Source organism: Malaya genurostris, chromosome 1 (genome assembly GCF_030247185.1).
Source record: "Malaya genurostris strain Urasoe2022 chromosome 1, Malgen_1.1, whole genome shotgun sequence".
Classification (NCBI taxonomy): Eukaryota; Metazoa; Arthropoda; class Insecta; order Diptera; family Culicidae; genus Malaya; species Malaya genurostris.
In genome coordinates, this window is record NC_080570.1 from 13,906,821 (window position 1) to 13,922,959 (window position 16,139).

The 16,139-nt window shown below is 38.6% G+C and overlaps 1 protein-coding gene across 1 annotated transcript; it reads left to right on the plus strand.

Annotated features, from left to right (window-relative positions):
- Nucleotides 1–6,402: 6,402 nt before the first annotated feature.
- On the plus strand, nt 6,403–8,688 carry LOC131432969 (hexamerin-1.1-like). Its single transcript, XM_058599632.1, has one exon. The coding sequence runs from the start codon at nt 6,463–6,465 to the stop codon at nt 8,602–8,604; it is 2,142 nt and encodes a 713-aa protein (XP_058455615.1). The 5' UTR covers nt 6,403–6,462; the 3' UTR covers nt 8,605–8,688.
- The last annotated feature ends 7,451 nt before the right edge of the window (nt 8,689–16,139 follow it).

The following is a 16,139-nucleotide window of genomic DNA, read 5'->3' on the forward strand; positions in this document are numbered from 1 at the left end:
TTTGTCTATTTCGCTATCTACGATGTAATTGGTAGAACAATTTTCCCGGTTAAGAGTTAGCTACGGGTTCGATTCCCGTCTCTGCGGTAACATTTCCGCGGTTTTCATTACGTCATTGTGTTCACATGTCGGTTTTCCAATCTGTTTCCCCGTTAGATACTGATCATATTAAAAGTTTTTCTGGTTTCTTATACCTTTAGAATTTTATTAATTTTTTTAGGTTTATCAAGCTTAAGGTTTTCAACTTTTTTAAAGTTTTATTTCTTTTATTTCTTTCTTTTATTTCTTTTGGAGCAGGGAAAAGCCCGATGGAGATGAAATTTGTCAATCTCTCTCTCTCTCCAGCAGGCATAAAACCTCCTCATCATTTGTATCAACAGATTACAATGATCCAACAGATACATTTGGGCTTAACACTAACAATTAAAACTAAATCTATAACCCTATCTATAACTAGTTTATGACACCAAGCATAGTAATAGCGCTCGTGCTTAAAAGGTGAGAGAGAAGAAAAAAGTGGGTAGGTAAATGTTATATAAGGGTTGGTGAGGGGGTGGGGTGGTAAACGAGAGTGGGCTAACGACGGTGTTAGAATCGGTATGTAGATCTGGTTAGTGATCGAAAAACGGATGGTGAATGACAAAGAAAAAGTAGAATGAACGACTGAGTTAATTTCGACGAGCGAATCTAGTTAATTTCCAATGAAGGTTGTGAAGAGACGGAGTGGAAAAGATCACAATAATCCAGCAGATACCATGTCATATACTTATTACTGATAATTAAAACTATCCCTATTACTAACCTCAATACTTAAGAAGTAGAGAAGTAATTCAGAAACAATTTTTTACGGTGTTGCGAGATAGGTGAAAATCGAACAAGTGAGAACATCGATTAAATAGACGACACATACTAGAAAACGGTTCGTTTTAGCCGTAATTAGTGCGAGCAGATTGAATTCTGAGAAGCGAATGAGATCGGAGATTGCGAAAATTTATAGCTAGGTTCAGTTTATGTAACAATTCGGGGCAATCAGTTTGAGATTGTAACAAATCCGTCACGAAAACAGCTCTACAGATGTCTCGGCGTACGGATAACAAGTCTAAATCGATAAGTTTACAGCGCTCACTATAGCTGGGAAGGTTGTTGGGATCCCTCCAAAGAAGACTGCGAAGGGCAAACTGAAAAAATTTATGCTGAATAGCTTCTATGCGTTGGATGTCGAGTTGATAATAGGGAGCCCAGACGACTGCAGCATAATCGAGTATAGAGCGAACCAGTGCACAATATAGTGCTTTAAGACAATATATGTTATTAAAGCTCTTTGTAATGCGAAATATGAATCCTAGCATTTTGGAAGCCTTAGTATCGTATCGTATACTCTACGTGATTCTTAAAATTAAGTTTTGAATCCAACAGAACTTCTAAATCCTTGACAGTCGATTCTCGTTTGAGAATAGTCTGGGAAATAGTATAGTCGAATACAACTACTGTGCGTTTACGTGAGAAAGAAATTACGAAAGATTTTGAATCATTCAGGACCATTCTATTGAGGTCGCACCAACTGGAGAAGATCTGGCATCTTCCAGGTCTTTAATAGGATGATACAATTTAAAATCGTCGGCGAATGATAGTTTTTTTACATTGCAGCGCAAGATTCAAATCATTCAGATACAGCGAAAATGAAAAGGGTCCGAGCTGACTACCTTGAGGTACACCCGAGTTAGTTAGGAAGGGTGCGGCTGTGCAGTCACCGATTTTAACTATCATAGTACGGTTAATCAAATAAGACTGCAGCCAGTTCAAAAAAGGACCGCTAAATGCAAGTCTTCCGAGTTCAACAATAGCTATTTGGTGATTTATTTTATCAAAAGCAGCGCAGTATATAGAGCGCCAACCTGCTGTCGCGCCTGTATCGAATGAATGACATAGGAAGTATAACACAAAAGATTCGTAGATGTAGATCGTTTTGGCATGAAACCGTGCTGAGTTGAAGATATATAATTAGAGCGATTGAGTATGATGAAATCCAAAACGACTAATTCAAAGAGCTTAGATACAGCACACAGCGTTAATAAGTTTGATTACCTTTAATTAAGTTTTATAAAGTTTTATTAATTATTGTACGTTTTCCGTTTCTTAAAGTCGATGAATTTTATTGTTTTCAAGTTTGTCAAGGTTTTAAAGTCATATAACAGTTTTTGAAAATTTCAGACTAGAATCAGGAATCAGGAATCAGAACAAATTGGTTCAAATGGCACGTTCCCCTTAATATTTGGAGATTTGTGCCTTGCCATCAATTTGTTTTTAGCATCATTTTCCCGATATATAAGAGGGAAGGATTGAAAGGAAATGGTAAGGGTTGGACTAGGAGGATGGGAAAAATTGACGACACAAAAACACATAAAAGCAGAAGTAAATTCTGCACCCCTAAGGGATGCTGAACAATCTGCTGAGGATCACATTTAGTGGAAGCAGAAGGAAATTCTGAACCTCTACGAGGTCCTGAACAGTCTGCTGTTAATAAAACCTCCAACCCCGCAACTCGCAGTATGTACGAGCAGAAGTAAATTCGGTACTCCCCAAAGGATGCCAAACAATCTGCTAAACCCTATTTAAGGTGAATACAGAAGGGATTCATTCACTCCAGGAAGAACGATGAACTCTTCTGACTATAGCTCCTTACCACATTGGGTGAGAAACGAGAGAATATCCTTCAATTTTAGCTCCGCATACACAGACTCAACCATGTATGGAGAACCAAAAACCCGGATACGTAGCTGCGTCAATGCGGGACAGTTACATATCAGATGATATGAAGTACCATAATCGCATTCACACAAATCAAACAAATAATACTCAGCACGTTGAATAGTAGCCATGTGATAATTAAGTTTGCAATGTCCAGTCAGAGCTCTGACCAGAATACTTCAATGATACTTGGAGAAATGCAGTAGACACTTTGACATTTTCAGATTTAAATCTGGTAGAAATGCTTTTGTCTGAGCGAAAGTTTGCAAGCTGCGCCAGTAGCTGGCATGTTTGGATGCAGCCCAAGAACGTATCTTGTCCTTTATCCAACTAGTTGAAAGTGGTAAAGCTGGTTCAGGACCAACGAAATCATTCGTTGCACCAGCTCTAGCCAACTCATCAGCCCATTTATTTCCAGTAATACCAGAATGGCCGGGTACCCATAAGAAGTAAACAGCATTTGAAATGCTGAGGTCTTCAATTTGAGTTCGACATGCGATCACTAGATTCGACCGTGAGTCATTCGAACTGAGTGCTTTCAAGGCTGCCTGACTGTCGGAACAAAAATAAATACGTTTACCACAGATCCTCTGCTGAAGTGCCGATTGTACTCCACACAGAATTGCGTAGATTTCTGCTTGGAACACAGTACAGTATCTACCAAGTGAATGAGACTGCTCCAGCCTCATTTCACGACAGTAGACACCAGCACCAGCACGACCATTCAACAGAGAACCGTCCGTAAAACAAACTATGTGTTCATCAAGTTGTCGTTCCAGACAACCAGACAACCATTCCTAACGAAGAGGATAGCTCACATTGAATGTTTTAAAAGGAAAACTGCATGTGAGAGTTAGGTCACTAGGAGCGAGTAAATACTCATCCCACGTAAACATTTGAGACCACAAGCGAGTGTGGCTGGTAGCATAATCTAATGGGTTACTGTTCCAAAGCCCTGTAACCCTAAGACGGTATGCACAAGATAATGCTTCTTGTTTTAGGAACACATGTAGTGGTTTAATACACAGTAGCGCCTCTAGAGCAGCATTAGGAGTTGTCGTGAATGCCCCTGTCATCGCCATTAGGACCATCCTTTGGAGATGATTTAGCTTTGACTGAACTGTCGCGACTTCTCCTTTCTGCCACCATACAAGACATCCATATGCTAAAATTGGTCTAACAATAGTTGTGTAGATCCAATGAATATATCTGGGTTTGAGTCCCCATGATTTTCCAAAAGCTCGTCTGCATTGGCCGAAAGCCATGCAAGCTCTTTCAATCCTGAAGTCAATGTGAGCAGACCAATTCATTTTTGAGTCAAGAATAACCCCGACGTATTTAACTTGATCGACCACAGTGACCTCTGAACCGAAGAACTGTAACGGACGAGCTCCTGTGATTATCCTACGATGAGTGAAAAGCACCATTGATGTTTTGCCCGGATTTACAGACAATCCAACCTGACAACACCATTTTTCAACAGATCGCAGGGCTTGCTGCATTAAATCAAAGAGAGTGTTAATACTTATACCGGTCATCAATATATGATAATCGTCGGCAAAACCATAAGTCGGAAATCCAAGGTTATTAAGTTTCCTTAACAAACCATCAGCGACTAGGTTCCATAAAAGTGGGGATAGTACACCACCTTGAGGACACCCACAGACACTCAGCTTTCTAATCTCTGGCTCGCCGAAGCGATGATCAAAGAAATTGATTGCTAAGCATTGCGTGTATCCAGTAAGGGAAAAACCCAAGATATTCCGTTCACGACTGCAATGTTTAACCTCCTGCAGCCATTCAGCCATCGGCACGGAAATACACCTTGACTTAGGAGTTCCTATTTTTGTGGCCTTTTACGACATGGAACAGGAAACCAGTGGATCAATTCTTGGTAAAAAATAATTCCGCCGGATGCCACACGGCTTACCTGTTTGGTGGACTTATACCACCGGTACAGGTGGACCGTAGCGTTATTCTTAGCCAGTTGGGAAACCGCTACCGACACTACACGGCTATCTAGGCTGCTCAGAGAGGGAAGTTAACATTGATGGTCAACTTCCATGGATGGCCGAGCAACCGGTTTCAGACTAGAATCAGGTTTATAAGGTGTTTTAAACCACTTTTTTACACTACCGGAACTATAAATGCAGAAATCTATCGATCTGAGTGACTCCAGAAGAGATTTCTGCCTTTATATAAGAAGCATAGTACATCTCCACTGTTTTGGCGGGATTTAGCGTCGGCTCACTATGCCAAAACCACTGTCAATTGGCTTGCGGAAAAGGGTATACATTTCGTTGGGAAAAATATCAATCCACCAAATTGCCCTCAACCATTCGACCCATCGAACGTTACTGAGCTATCGTGAAAAGGGTCTTCCAAAAGACTGGTAAGGCAGCTGGCAACATGCAGAAGTTCAAAAAATTTGGGCTCAAGCGTCCAAAAAATTCGATTGCAACGCTTGTCCGAAAGCAGATGAAGAGCGTTCGATCAAAGGTTTGAAAATTCGTGAATTTCATCCGGTTTTCATTCTGCTCAAGTTTAACTACGTACAATTGTTAGTTTGAATACAATATCGTTTTTTATCGCGAAGAGTACAGAAGATGTAAGAAATTCCAGGGAATGTGAAACAACATTATTCGTTTTCCAAATTCCAGAAACCGTCAACCGGCACAGAAAAAGGAAACAGAGCCTGCCATTATCTTCATTCTCGGCTGTGCAAACACATGCTGAATTAGACCACAATGGGAATGTTTCATCCAGTTGCAGTTTTACTTGTTGCTAAATAAATTCTTCTTATGTAGTTCCTTCCTTCCTTCCTTCTGCAATCTCTAACCCCCCTCCCGTCAGCGGTCGTCATCTCATCCGGGAGTGTCCTGTGCTGTGCCCCCGAAACAAACACTGGAGCTGCTTCTGTTGCTGTTGCGTGTACGGAACTGGGATTTACCCATGGTCCGGTTTCCTATCGCGATAGTGCTGTGAAATGTAATTATGAAAGAGTATTCAATTTTATCTTAGATGTGTGGTGTCATTTTCGTTTGAAAGAAGGATGCGTCTTGTGACCGACCGGCCCCGGGACTTGTGGCCAAGAGAATGAAACCACAGAAACAATGGTCTTATCTTCGTTTTGACATCTTGCTAGACTCGTTGTTGGCAAGTTTCCTTCTGGGAAACTCTGGCGTGATGAGTCGAGTTGTCGACAGTCGAGATAAGCCCGGACGCTCGGACGAAAAATCCTCACCATGTCCTGTGTGTCATTTTCGCATAGGCCGTGTGTGCCGACCCGGGGAGATTACACCACTGCACAAAGTTGCATTGAAATTTTGATTGCTCGAATAAAAAAGAAATAAAAAAAAGTGGCCATGTAGCTGCATCTGCCGAACAGACCGCCAAACACACAGCCCATGCTCATTATGCACAGCTCATAAAAACGGTCCAAACATGCGCCAGCGGCTGCCGGCCAAACAAAAAAAAAACTACCAGTATGATAATGTGCAACATTATTGCATCTATTTTTCGGACGGACGGCCGGCCGGGCAGTGTTTGTGGTTAGCCACGAAATTGATAAGCGTCGGCGGTGGTCAGAGGTGATTCAGAATTATCAATTACGACCAGGGTGCCGCAGGTGGCGACTATAAAAGTTCATTCCGCCCCGGTCCGGACTCATCATTCAGTGGTGTACGGTCGGTCAGTGAAAGTTGTCCCGACGAGATGCGATCGATTTTGGCCGTGACTGTCTGTCTGCTGGTGGTGGCGGTGGCGGTGACCAGCGGCAGCTACATGACCAAGGATGTCAAATATGGCGATAAAACGTTCCTGCAGAAGCAGAAAGCGATGCTGGAAATTTTCCAGCATGTCCACCAACCGGAACTGCACACCGGGCTGTGGGAAGAATCGAAAAAGTTCAACGTGGAACAGTATCTGGAACACTACAGCAACGTGGAAGCCGTGAAGGATTTCCTCCGGTTCTACCAGCACGGAATGCTCCCGTTGGAGGAGATCTTTTCCATCCACAACGAGCTGCACCGGGAGGAGGCCATCGCTCTGTTCCATCTGTTCTACTACGCCAAGGACTGGGACACCTTCTACAAGTCGATGGTTTGGGCTCGGTTCCACATCAACGAAGGTATGTTCGTGTACGCACTGACGGTCGCTGTTCTACACCGACCGGATATGCAGGGTATTGTCCTGCCGGCACCGTACGAAATCTATCCGTTCTACTTCTTCAATGATGTGGTCATCAGTAAAGCACAAAGCTACAAAATGCAGGGCTTCTACAAGATGAAGAAGATCAACAACGTCTACACCACGTACATCCCCAGTAACTACACCAACTACTACATCCACACGGGACCGGAACAACGGCTAGCGTACTTCACCGAGGACATCGGTTTGAACTCCTACTACTATTACTTCCACGCTGACTACCCCTTCTGGATGGGTGGCAAAGAATTCGGTTTGTACAAGGATCGTCGGGGTGAGTTCTATCTGTATCAGCATCAGCAACTGCTCGCTCGCTACTACCTGGAACGTCTGTCCAACGATCTTGGAGTGATCCCTACGTTCACGTGGCATGAGCCCATAACCACCGGTTACTATCCTTATCTGCGCTACTACAACGGGGTACCGTTCCCGGTTCGGTGCAACTATTTCGCCGCCTCGCATGACAAGAGCTACCTGCTGGAGGAAATCGAAGACTACGAACATCGGCTCATGGAAGCGATCGATCATGGTTTCATTACTCTGTTGGATGGAACCGTCGTCAACATTACTACCCCGCAAGGAGTCGAATACCTGGGAAACCTGGTTCAATCCAATGGCGACAGTGTTAACCAACGATTCTACGGTTATCTCGAAATTCTCGCCAAATTCTTCCTGGGAGGATCATTCGAGGTGTTCAACGAGTATCGCATCATTCCGTCCGTACTGGAAAAGTTCGAAACCGCGTTGCGCGATCCGATGTTCTACCAGCTGTACAAACGCATCATCCATTTCTACTATGGCTATCTGGACCAGCTGCCGTCCTACAGCAAGGAACAACTGAACTATCCCGGTGTCCGGATCGAATCCGTTGAAATGGACAAACTGGTTACCTACTTCGATAAGTTCGATGCCGACATCACCAACGCCGTCGATGTGGAGGTGTTCGACGATGGTTCGATGACGTCCACCGAGATGAAGAAGTTCGGCAAGATGGCTCACTATCAAGGCGAGGACTTCGTTATCTACGCTCGAGTTCCACGGTTAAACCATCTTCCGTTCACGTTCAATCTGAACGTCGTCTCCGACAAGGCTCATCAGGCGATGCTGTTGGTGTTCATCGGTCCCAAGTACGACCAGTACGGTAACATCTACGGAGTGAACGAAAACCGGGAAAACTTCTACGAACTCGATCACTTCCTGGTCGATCTGGTTCCGGGCAAAAATCTGATCAGTCGCAACTCGAAGGAATTCAGCTGGTTCGTAAAGGATCGCACCACCTACTTCGAACTGTACAAGCAAATTATGCTGGCCTACAACGGCGAAAGTAAGTTCCCGCTGGACATGACCGAAGCCCACTGCGGTTTCCCGGCCCGTTTGATGCTACCGAAGGGCAAGAAGGGCGGTATGCCGTTCCAGTTCTTCTTCATGCTCGTACCGTACCAGGCACCGAAGGTTGCCCGCTTCACCGGATACGATCCGGTGCTGTCGTGTGGAGTCGGTTCCGGGGCGCGCTACATCGACACCCTTCCGTTCGGTTATCCGTTCGAGCGTAAGATCGACGAGTCGGCTTGGTTCACACCGAACATGAAGTACTACGAAACGATGATCTACCACAAGAGCGAGAAGGATGTCAATGCGGCCGGTGTCTGAGGGATTGAGGTGTGTGGAAGGATTTCGGTTTTTGTAGTTGTTTTTGTTTGTTTGTTTTGAGATGGATAAACGTATGATCTGTAACAGACGGCGAGCAGTTTGTTGATGAGAAAATTTTCCTGGTTTTGTATAATGGAAGAGTAGGATAACAAAATTACTTTGAGTCTCTAAGGTCACCAGAATTTTCTTTCTGTTAGAATTTCTGTTGCCTTAAAATGAATAAAGAACATCTAGTCTTATTCATATACCTTTTACTCTTTGAATTTCTTATTCAGTTTTTGGAATTGAACATTTTTTGTGCGGATTTCGTGAGTTCAAAAGCTTGGCATCTGAAAGTTTTTGAACATTGTTCCACAATTTCTATTTTAATCATCAAGTTTTTTTTGTCGAAGGAAAATTCTTTTCCGATATTCAGTTCCACCAGGCAGTCACCCGGGGCTTTTTATTTTTTTGTAGTTAATAAATGCCATTAGAATCTCCGTTTCTTTTTCCAAATTTCCAGTACACAGTGGTGCGATTTGAGCTGCAATCACATTGGTAATCTGTTTGGTAGTCTGAGACAAAAATTGGAAACTGATTTTCTACTTGTCGAATTTTCAATTTCTTTCAGGGGTTAAAGAATCATTAAATGTGCATTTCTACACCATCACTAATCGTTCGGCATCATTCCGGGGATGCAGAATGAATTGATCATGTTTGGTTTAGTTCAATCTTCTTACCTTACCCATTTTACCTTACACATGTTCTTTCTATGTTCCTTTTATCCCTTCCCTTTGCAGTAGTAAAATAATTTTAGGATGATACAATGGTTCCAACGTTTTTCCAATTTTCAATACCATGTTTATAAAAAAATTATCTTTCGCTTTAAAATAAGCTTCAGTTTCAGCGATGACCTCCTCATTTTTTAAGATCAGCAAAGAGCCAGTAGTCACTGGGGGCTTAATCTGGCGAGTATGGGGGGTGGAGAAGCAGATCAAAGCCCAATTCGTTCAATTTCGCCATTGTTTTCATCGACTTGTGGCAGGGTGCATTTTGTTCTATCGAAAGCAATCGCGGCACCCACTTGGAAAAAACCTTTTTCATGCTCAATTTTTCATGAAGGATAGTAAATACACTTCCATATGATATCTGTGTCATCTCAGCAATCTCACGGAGCTTCACTTTACGATCTTTCATTATAATTTTTGTCACTTCACTCACATTTTCCGGTGTAACGGCTTCCACAGGTCTACCCGAGCGTTCCGCGTCATTTGTGTCGGTACGACCACGTTTAAACTTGGCGAACCACCGACAAATCGTTGCTTTTGATGGACAAGAGTCCGAATAACATTTTTCAATCCATTGTTTCGCTTGCACGGTGCTTTCACCCATTAAAAAACAATGTTTTATCAAAACACGAAACTCGGGTTTTTCCATTTTTTAAACAAACTACAAAACGACTTTACTCCAACCTCGATAACTCAGCTGTTTCTGGTCGGATCGACTTAAAATTTTGACCCGTTTCAAGCAAAGGTTAGTACTCTAGAAAGACGTGGTTACTAGTTTACTACGAGCGCCATCTCTACTTTAGTCTCGGGACTTATTGATCCATGTGTTATAATGTTGAAAGTTCCAAAGATAAAAAAAGTTCAAACCTCAAAAACTGAATAAATGAAAAGTACTTAAGCTGAAAAGTTCAGGAAATTAAAAGTTCTAACGCTCTGAAACTCTGAAGTTCTATAGTTCTCAAGTTCTAAATTACGAAAGTTCTTGTGTTCTAAAGTTGGAATGTTCCGATGCTCCAATATTCAAACGCACAAAGTTATAAAGTGCAAGGGGACGGGTATAGCGTGATGGGTAAGTCGATGCCCTTTCACGCAGCCCACTTGGCTTCGATTCCCATCCCCGCACATAGGGTCAGAAAATTTTTCTGGCCCGAAGAGGCGAATGACCTTAAGGTTAAAACCTCTACAATTGAAACAAAAACTACAAGGATCAGCCCCATGGGGTTGTTCGAGCCAAGGCAACAGGCCAAAATTTCTAATGATCGACATTTTCAATTAATCGTCACACTTTTGAATCCTGAAATGCACGAGAGTCGGCTTAGATTGATCTTTCTTAGGAACCAACACGCGAACCCAGAATATAGACTCTATTTGTCGTGATTTGTATTTGTTTTATAGCCGACGAAATTACATCAATAGCCCAAATGTATGCAATTATATGTTTGTATATGCTTGTGATACGAATATCGATATTTAAGCTTCTCTTCGCCAGGCTTGTGTTCAAGTTTTGTATGCAAGTAGTTATTTTTATAGCGTTTCTCTACCATTACTACCATTCTGCGATTTCGGTTGCAGCGAACTTTTTCTCATTATCAATCGAGCTCATCTTATATAAATTAGAAATTAATCTTATCAACTCAAAATTTACCCTGGGGTAGTTGTCAATTTCTCAGGCGAAACGACATAGCATGGAATTTCATCCGATCTTGCATGACACAAGATCAGAGCATATCAATTGAAGCTTTAAATCGTTTTATGGCACTTTTCGTCTTGCAGTCTAGCAACAACCTACCTCTAGCATGCTACGCGTAGGACTGAAACGTTAGCTATAATTTCGCTTATATTTATAGATTCGCGTGCTTTCAACAGCTTCTCTTTTGCATCGATTGACCAATCAGAACAATGCTTCCCCTTTGATATATCGCTTACTCCTTCAAAACCGTCGACTATGGCAGGGAAATCCGATATCCCGGAGATTTTTAGCAGACAAAATAGGACACTGCTCGCTAATGATGACCATTTCAATGATATACAATTAAAAATACATGGCTATGAACATTCAAATCAATACGTAGAAATATTTCCAATCAAATGGTTACATAATATTGATAATTGATACAAAATTGAATGAGCTGTAATTGTTCAAAATCATTTCTACGTGTATTTTGCTAGAGTTTCTATATAGAAAACAAAAATGTGTTCCACATTAAAAAAAAGTTATAAAGTTCCAAAATTCATAAGTTCAAAAGCCCAAAAGTTCGGAAGCTAAATAGATTAAAAATTCAAAAATTGAAACTGAAATATTGTAAAGTTAGAAAGGTTAAAAGCTCAAAATCTCAAGTTAAAAATCTCTAAAGTTAAAAGGTTCCAAAGTTTAAAAATCTAAGATTGAAAATTTATAAAGTTGGTAGGCGCTACAGTTCTCAACACTACACGAAAGTTTAAGGGTTGCTGACTTCTAAAGTTTTCAATGAAAATTCCAAAATTCCATAGTTTTAAAAATCTAAAGTGCAGACCAACCTTAAACCTTCATTCTGAATGACACGATCGACTTGTAAACTTTCACACATTCCATAGAAATCCAACAACACCGACAATGACATGCAGACGGCGCTTCGATCGGTTAACAGGTTAACATCGTTGAATTTTGGGGCGGTAGATTCTCAGTTTCCGCCGCTTGAGCATCTTTAGTTTCGTAGATAAATATTATTCAATAAATAGCACTCTCACTACTAAAAAAACACTTGCACTGCCACTCAAAAAAACACCTGCACTGCCACTCAAAAAAACTATTTCAATCAAGTTTTTAACTATAGGGTAACAGAGGTATTTTGGCCCACTTTAGGATTGATTTTATTTTGGCCCACTTTGTAAAAATATCCACCAAATGTTGTAATATCTTTGAAAAACTCTTCCGCAATAGGTAATTTAATGTGATAAGCTTCAAATTAATGCAACATGGGTTACTTAACATCGATAAAATCCGAAAAAAACCGATAAAGTTTTTCAGGTGGGCCAAAATATATGAAGTGGCCAAAATACCTCTGTTACCCTACGTATCAAACAACACATTGAAATTATACTTTTTTGAGAGCAGCACCAGGACACCGCATCGCGCTACCAGTGATGCCAACTCTTCGGTCTAATTAATCTTAAGTTCTTCAATTCAAAAATTAAAAATAATCAGAAGCTGAAAAGTTGAATAAATAAAAAGTTGAAAAGTTCCTAAGATCCAAAGTTTAAATATTCTTAAGACGGTAAAACGTTGAACAGTTCTAAAGTTGAAAGGTTCTAATGCTGGAAAGTTCAGAAAGCTAAAAGTTCTAATGCTTTGAAACTCTAAAGTTCTATAGTTCCAAAGTTCTAAATTTCGAAAGTTCAAGTTTTTAAAAATTCCAAAGTTATGATATTCTAATGTTCGAAAGTTCTTATGTTCCAATGCTCTAATAATCAATCGTTCCGAAGCTTAAAGTTATAAAGTTCCAAAGTTTCAAAATTTCACAAGTTCAAAAGCCCAAAAGTTCGGAAGTTCAAAAGTTTAAAAGTTCTAAAATTTAAGTTAAAATATTCAAAAGTTCAAAATTTGAAGTTAAAAAGTTCTAAAGTTTGAAGAATGTAAAATTGAAAATTCCTAAAGTTGATAGGCTCTGCAGTTCTAAAGTTGAAAAGTGTGAGAGTTCAAAGGTTCAAGAGTACTAATGTTTCTAAGTACTAAAAATGTACAATAGTTTTATTATTCTTACATTCTAAGATTTTGAAATTCTAAAGTTTTAAAGTTCAAATATTCGAAAGCTTCTAAGATCAACTTGAAAAGTGCTAAAGCTTAAAAGTTCTAACATTGATAAGCTCTGAGGTTTCGTTCTTCAATTCAAAAATTAAAAATAATCAGGAGCTGAAATAAATAAACAAAAAAAAAATGAATAAATAAAAAGTTTAATAGTTCTGTAAATCCAAAGTTAAAAGATTCTAAAGTTTAGATGTTAAAACATTGAGTAGTTCTAAAGTTGAAAGGTTCCAATGTTGAAAAGTTTAGAATATTGAAAGTTCTAATGATCTGAAACTCTAAAGCTCTAAGGTTCTAACTAAATTTCGCAAGTTCTAGTGTTTTAATGTTCCGAAGTTCTGATATTCTAATGTTACTAACTTCTAATGTTCTAAGGTTCTAATATTCAAACTTTCTAAAGCTTAAAGATATAAAGTTCCAAAGTTTCAAAAGTTCACAAGTTCAAAATCCCAAAAGTTCGGAAATTCAAAAATTGATGTTGAAATATTTTATAGTTGGAATGTTTCAAAATCTTAAGTAAAAAACTTATAAAGTTTAAATAATCTAAAATTGAAAATTTCTAAAGTTGATAGGCTCTACAGTTCTAAAGTTCAAAAGTGTAAGGGTTCAAAGGTTCAAGAGTACTGAAGTTTTAAAGTACTAAAAATGTGAAGTTTAAAAGTTTTTTCAATCTAGAGTTCTAATATTCCTACATTCTAAGATTTTGAAATTCTGAAGTTTTAAAGTTCAACTACTCAAAAGCACCTAAGATCAATTTGAATAAGGTTATAAAGTTCAAAAGCTTTGAAGTCCAAAGCTACTATGTTCTAAAGGTCTAAAGTTCTTAGGCTCAGAGGTTCTGAAGTTTTAAAGTTTGAAAGCCCGAAAATTCGGAGGCTTTAGACAGTTCACAATTTCAAGTTGAAAATTTCAATAGTTGGAAAGTTCCCAAGTTTAAAAGCTCAAGATCTCAAGTTAAATAATCTCTAAAATTAAAATGTTCTTACGCTTCAAGAATCAACAATGGAAAATTTCTAAAGTTGATAGGCGCTACAGCTCTAAAGTGCTAAAGTTTAAAGATTCAAGAGTTGTGAAGTTTTAAAGTTCTAGAAATGTAAAGCTCCAAAGTTATAGAAATCTAAGGTTACAAAGTTATTAAATTCTAAGATTTTGAAATTCTTCAGTTTTAAAGTTCAAATGCTCAAAAGCTGTAAAGTTCAAGTAGAACAGTTCTAAAGTTGGAAAGTTTTAATTTGAAACACAACTTTAGAACTTTTCAAATTGAACTTTGAAATTTAAAATGTTCTAATAATTTAAAGTTCAACAGTTCAAACGTTTTAATATTTTAAGGTTGTAAGGTTCCAAAGTTCAAAAGTTGAAAAACTAAAAAGTTCAAAAGTTTCAATGTTCCAAAGTTCTTTACTTTTGAAGTTCAAAGCTCCGAAGTTCTAATGGTCTAAAGTTCTATGGTTCAGAAATTCGAAAGTTTCAACGCTCAAAAGCCCAAAAGTTAGGAAGCTCAAAAGTTTGAAAATTCATGTTGAATTATTTTAAAGTTGCAGAATTTAATAGATCTAAAACTCAAGTTAAATATTTGTAAGTTGAAAAGTTCTAAAATTTAAAAAATTTAAAATTGAATATTTCAAAATTTGATAGGCATTACAGTTCTAAAGTTAAAAAGTTTGAGGGTTATAAAGTTCTATATTTCTAAAGTTATAAAGTTCATAAATTCAAACGTTTCCACGTTCTAAAATTTCATGAGTTCCAAGGTTTTAAAGTTTAAAAGTGTCAAAGTTTTAAAGTTTTAAAGCTCTAACCTTCCAAACTTCTTATGTTCTAAAATTTAAAAGGACAGAAGTTGATAAATTGAGCAATGGAATAGCTCTGCAGTTCTAGAGTTCAAATGCTTAAAAGGTGAAATATTGGAAAGTAAAAAAATCAGAATTGCTTGAGTTTTAAAGTCTTAATATAATATATAGAGGTTTTAACCTTCAGGTCGTTTGCCTCTTCGGGCCAGAAAAACTTTCTGACCCTATGTGCGGGGTTGGGAATCGAACCCAGGCGGGCTGCGTGAAAAGCATCGACTTACCCATAACGCTATACCCGTCCCCAACAGTTTAAGGGTTATAAAGTTCTATATTTCTTAAAGTTTAGCATTTCAAAAGTTGAACAAAATCAAAAGTCTAAATAAAAAAATTTAAAATTTTTTGAAGTTTCAAAGTATTAAAGTTCTAAAGTGATGAAATTCTACAGTTCTTAAGTTTAGGAAGATTTCTAAAGTTCTTAACAATAGAAGTTTTAGAGTTCTGAAGTTATAAAGTAGTTGATTCTAATGATCTAAATATCTATAGCTCTAAAATTCTAATGTTTGAAAATTCTTATATTATAAGGTTCTAAAGTTCCAATGTTAGGTTCTATTTTTTCTATGCTTTAATGTTCAGTGCGCTCGTATTCTAACGTACTCTAAAGTTCCAAGGTTTTAAAGTTCAAAAGTGTCAAAGCTTTGAAGTTCTAAAACTCTAACCTTCCAAACTTCTTATGTTCCAAAATTTAAAAGTACAGAAGTTGAAAAATTGAGCAATGGAAAAACTCTGCAGTTCTAAACTTCAAATGGTTAAAAGGTGAAATATTGGAAAGTAGAAAAATCAGAATTGCTTAAGTTTGAAAGACTTAATTTTCAAACATTTTGATGTTCCAAGGTTTAAGAACCAACAGTTCAAAAGTTGAAATAAGTCAAAAGATAAAAAGTTCTAAAGCTTCAGTACTCCAAAGTCCCAAAGTTCTAAGCATCCAATGTTCTAATATTCTGACGTTTTGAAGTTTAAAGTTTTCTAAATTTCAAAGTTAAACAGTTTCAAAGTTCAAAAGTTGTTCAGCACTAACGTTCGAAAGTTCGAATGTTCTGAAGCTCAACTATTCTGAAGCTCTAAACTTGAAAAGTTTTATTAATCTGAAGTTATACAGTTCTAACGTTTTACAATTCTGAAGTGCTATAGCTCTCAAGTTCT